At 37.2% G+C, this 5,143-nt stretch overlaps 1 protein-coding gene across 1 annotated transcript in view; it reads right to left on the bottom strand.

Moving 5' to 3' along the window:
• The window catches only part of LOC107693139 (nidogen-2-like), a 41,009-nt gene that overhangs the window by 6,020 nt on the left and 29,846 nt on the right, over positions 1 to 5,143 (bottom strand). Inside the window, exons 13-18 of the mRNA XM_016492406.1 lie at positions 4,681 to 4,917; positions 3,913 to 4,149; positions 1,333 to 1,557; positions 996 to 1,165; positions 781 to 910; positions 546 to 717 (exon numbers count right to left, since the gene is read on the bottom strand). Coding sequence (XP_016347892.1) covers positions 546 to 717; positions 781 to 910; positions 996 to 1,165; positions 1,333 to 1,557; positions 3,913 to 4,149; positions 4,681 to 4,917 — 1,171 coding nt within the window. The remainder of the gene's footprint in view (positions 1 to 545; positions 718 to 780; positions 911 to 995; positions 1,166 to 1,332; positions 1,558 to 3,912; positions 4,150 to 4,680; positions 4,918 to 5,143) is intronic.

The raw sequence follows: 5,143 nt of genomic DNA, 5'->3' as shown, positions 1-5,143 counted from the left end.
TGTGTGTGTGTTTATATATATATATATATATATATATATAATATAAAAATTAATATAAATGTATTAATATTTTTGACAGACGCGTCATGCTCATGAAGACTGTATTTGATCAAAAACGCAGTAAAAACATAATTTTGTTAAATATACAAAAATAATATACAAGATAGAACATGATTCTGAATTTACATTAGTAGTTTTTATTCTATACATTTTGCCAAGAGGTCAATATATTAAAAAAAATTATTTATTGTTTATTTATTATAAAATATTATAATAATGATATATTATTTAATATAATGTAGGTTGTGTATACTGTGGTACACAATCAGAAACTCAACTTCTACACATACACATTATCTTTAAATGCAACACAATCTAGTACTCACATACATGACCAAATACTGACCAGCTTTGATCAGATTAGTAAAGTCAAAGCTTCAAACAAGATGCATTACTTTTTTTTATTTCAGGTACTGGTTTTGGTACTAAGATGGGTGGCAAGATGGCTCACAGTTTGATATCTTTAAGCAGTCTGAAGCACATACCTTGTAGGGGAGTCCACGATGATGGCTCTGGGATTTACTAAGTCTGTGTCAAACAGAACACGCCTGTCACTTCCATCAAGGTTCGCTGTTTCGATCTTATCTGATGTGCTGTCTACCCAAAACAGTCTCCTACGGGCCACATCTAGAGCAAGACCTTCTGGACTCGTCAGAGCTGAAAAAGATTATATTATATTATATTATTTTTATATTATATTAATTTGTAAAATAAACATACCTGTGTTGATGATAATCTCAGGTTCTGATCCTGGCTCCAGACTGGCTCTATTGATTGTCCGTCCAGCCAGATCCGTCCAATAAACCTTTCTTTCTCTGCAGTCGTAATCAATGCCAACCACTATAGAGCCCTGAGAGTGTAAACAGGAGAGAATTAGTATGCTTTTCTCAAAGTCGCAGACTTCAGTATTTCAATCAATAGTGTGCAATTCTCACATGTAAAGCGAGCAGCACTGAAGATCTCTGCTTGTCCATCTGTGTGCCATTGAGAGGCAAAACTCCAATCTGCTGGCCCTGGGCATAGAGCAGGGACGTGCCTGATGGAGGCGGGGTCACATCTGGGCGTGGCAGAGGGTGCATGGTGGGAGGGGCCACAGTAGGTATACCTAAAAGTTAACAGATCAGTTTAGCTTGGAAAAACAAATCATTCTGTTGGCCCTTATTCTGAATGTAAACTTGAAAATAAAATAAAATAAAATGTCCAAGCATTGAACCATTTAACCAGTGTTTTTTTCATGCGGAAACTGTGGGTTTCACCATAAGCGACACTCACAGGCAGGTTTCACAGCATCGTGTGAGCGGGTTCCTGGTACTTCCCGTCCGTTTTGGTCCACACACCAGCAGTAGCTGCTGTCTCCGTAGCACTGAACTGGGTTGAACTCCCCGGCAGAGTCACACTGAGGTAGATAATGGTGAGAACCTGGCTGGCCTCCATATTGCTGCAACAGACTGGCTCTCCAGCGCTCACAGACGGTCTCTGGACGCTGGACGGGAGGCACTGGGTGTCAGAGGGGAAACCAAGAACATATTACTGCACAATATGGGGATATTTATCCATAACCAATAAGAGATTAATCAAGTAAACAATGAAAATTACTAATGACTAATCCAGCATGAAAAAAAGTATTTTAAAGATATTTTAACATTTTAAACTACTGAATTGATTTTATGATGATGATAATGATGAATAAATATATTTTACATTTTAAAAAGAATAAATTACATTTATTTATAAATAATCTAATATTTTAATGATTGGTGTTCATGTTAATTATATAATTAAGAAATATATAAAATAATAATCTAAACTTGAACCTCTGACATCCACTAAGAACTACATACTACTGTATTTTTTGTTATATGTTTTCTGATTCATATAATCTAATTAAATAATCTAATGAGAGTTCCAAAGCATCTTTCCTTCTTTGTCAGTGTCATTTTTGGCTACAAAACAGTGAGATGAAATAGTAGGCATTTCTAACTATGGTGAGAAGAGGACACATTCATTGGACTAAACTTGCTGCTCATATTTTCCTCCTGCTCTGTGATCTGGATGAACACAGGGCAGACCGGACTCTGTGAGCTCTGCTACAAATTAGAGTGATTGCTTACACGTGATGTGAAACTACTTCGCAAATTAGAAAGCCTATAATTGACAAAAAACAGCATGGTGCATTTCAAACACTTGTTGCCCAATGTGAAAGCTGGTGCTACAGTGGTATTCTACTATAGTATTCTGGTCTGTATATATGGCTGTAAAGTAAGTTTATGGGATTTTATTAGCTGTTTTATCATTCACCAATAACAATTTGTAAGTTTGATTGCTTAGAGTGGCAGCCCCATCCACAGTGAAATCCTATTAGACCAAAATTCCACTCTACATGGATATATTAGTTTAGCTGTTATTGTATTCTTTTATGTATTGTTCTCTTACCAGGCTCATCGCAGTTTAGAGTTGGGGTTCCGGGTGGAGTTCTGGTTCCCGCTCTCTCCTGTCCTCTACTGTCCACACACCAGCAGTGACCTGTGGACCCGTGGCACTGCTGCGGCCTGTACTGACCCTCCTCATCACACTGAGGGATGAAGGCTCCTATCAGAGGAACATCACCATCTCTGCTACGAAGACTGTCTCTGTGCTGCTCACACTGGGTCTTGGGACGCACTGGACGCACTTGGAATAGGAAAGAGTTTGTTATTCTCCCATCACACCCCTCAGTAGAAAAATCTTGCAGGTGGTTCTGACAAATTTCAACCTCCCCTTAAGTATTTTATTAGAAATGAACAGTGTTGTTATTCGTAACTAAAATGGAAACTTTTCTGAATGTGCTAAAATTACTTGAACTGAAACAAAATATAATTAAGGCTATATAAAAATATTTAAATAGAAATAGAGGAAAAAAGACAAAAGCACATAAGAAAATTGCTAAAACTTAAATTAAAATTAAAATAATTAAAATGAAAACTGAAAACAAAATAATAAAATATTAATAAGTACTATAATATATGTTAATAATAATATATAAGTACATAAATGATAATAAAATAACACTGGTGAAGTAGAATCTAGAATTTAAGTAGGGGTGCTCCGATCAGGATTTTTGAGACCGATCGTCGATCACAGAAAGCAGTATCTGCCGATACCGATCTCGAGCGCTGAATGGTTAAACACTGACAAGAATTAAAAAAGTAATGCAATTTATAAACTTTAGTGATGATGTGACACTGCCTCGATTGTGCAAGTGACAATTCCTGTGTCAACTGTGCAGCGTGCAGCTCGCTTATAGACAGACGCGATGTGTGGTGATTTGAAGACATTTGCGTATTTTGAGAGAAAGCGCGCCCGGTGATTCATTCACACTGTTTGTACGCATCACACAAGGTTTTCAAATAACTTTATAAGTTATTTAATTAAGAAATATGAAGGTGAGTACCTCACCTTCAGCATTATAATTATTTCAACCGCGCCGGACAGAGACTGAGACGGTGCCGCTGCATGTCGTGCCAAACTTTCTCACGGCAGTCGCGTCATCAGCTTGAGATCGTTTTTTTGAGATCGGCCTTTTTAGAGACCGCCGATCAATCATCCCAACGTGATTATCGGCCGATAGTGATCGGTAGCCGATCAATCGGAGCACCCCTAAATTTAAGTATATATTTCAACAAAGAACAATTTCTACCTATCTATAAAATATACCATAAAAATGTATTGTTTAAAAAATTGAAATATTATATAGAATAGGACAGATGACCTGGCAGCCCCATCCACAGTGAAATCCTATTAGACCAAAATTCCACTCTACATGGATATATTAGTTTAGCTGTTATTGTATTGTTTTATGTATTGTTCTCTTACCAGGCTCATCGCAGTTTAGAGTTGGGGTTCCGGGTGGAGTTCTGGTTCCCGCTCTCTCCTGTCCTCTACTGTCCACACACCAGCAGTGACCTGTGGACCCGTGGCACTGCTGCGGCCTGTACTGACCCTCCTCATCACACTGAGGGATGAAGGCTCCTATCAGAGGAACATCACCATCTCTGCTACGAAGACTGTCTCTGTGCTGCTCACACTGGGTCTTGGGACGCACTGGACGCACTTGGAATAGGAAAGAGTTTGTTATTCTCCCATCACACCCCTCAGTAGAAAAATCTTGCAGGTGGTTCTGACAAATTTCAACCTCCCCTTAAGTATTTTATTAGAAATGAACAGTGTTGTTATTCGTAACTAAAATGGAAACTTTTCTGAATGTGCTAAAATTACTTGAACTGAAATAAAATATAATTAAGGCTATATAAAAATATTTAAATAGAAATAGAGGAAAGAGACAAAAGCACATAAGAAAATTGCTAAAACTTAAATTAAAATTTAAATAATTAAAATGAAAACTGAAAACAAAATAATAAAATATTAATAAGTACTATAATATATATTAATAATAATATATATAAGTACATAAATAATAATAAAATAACACTGGTGAAGTAGAATGTAGAATTTAAGGACATATTTCGACAAAGAACAATTTCTACCTATCTATAAAATATACCATAAAAATTAATTGTTTAAAAAATTGAAATATTATATAGAATAGGACAGATGACCTATTGAGGGAGGCCTATTTCTTACCTGGCTCGTCACAGTTTATTGTTGGGGCTCCAGGTGGAGTTCTGGTTCCCGCTCTCTCCTGTCCTCTACTGTCCACACACCAGCAGTGACCTGTGGACCCGTGGCACTGCTGCGGCCTGTACTGACCCTCCTCATCACACTGAGGGATGAAGGCTCCTATCAGAGGAACATCACCATCTCTGCTACGAAGACTGTCTCTGTGCTGCTCACACTGGGTCTTGGGACGCACTGGACGCACTTGGAATAGGAAAGAGTTTGTTATTCTCCCATCACACCCCTCAGTAGAAAAATCTTGCAGGTGGTTCTGACAAATTTCAACCTCCCCTTAAGTATTTTATTAGAAATGAACAGTGTTGTTATTCGTAACTAAAATGGAAACTTTTCTGAATGTGCTAAAATTACTTGAACTGAAACAAAATATAATTAAGGCTATATAAAAATATTTAAATAGAAATAGAGGAAA

The sequence above is a fragment of the Sinocyclocheilus anshuiensis genome, unplaced genomic scaffold (genome assembly GCF_001515605.1).
Source record: "Sinocyclocheilus anshuiensis isolate Anshui unplaced genomic scaffold, SAMN03320099.WGS_v1.1 scaffold222, whole genome shotgun sequence".
Lineage (NCBI taxonomy): Eukaryota > Metazoa > Chordata > Actinopteri > Cypriniformes > Cyprinidae > Sinocyclocheilus > Sinocyclocheilus anshuiensis.
The sequence above is the reverse complement of the archived record's forward strand: the minus strand, read 5'-3'. Positions and strand labels throughout refer to the sequence as shown.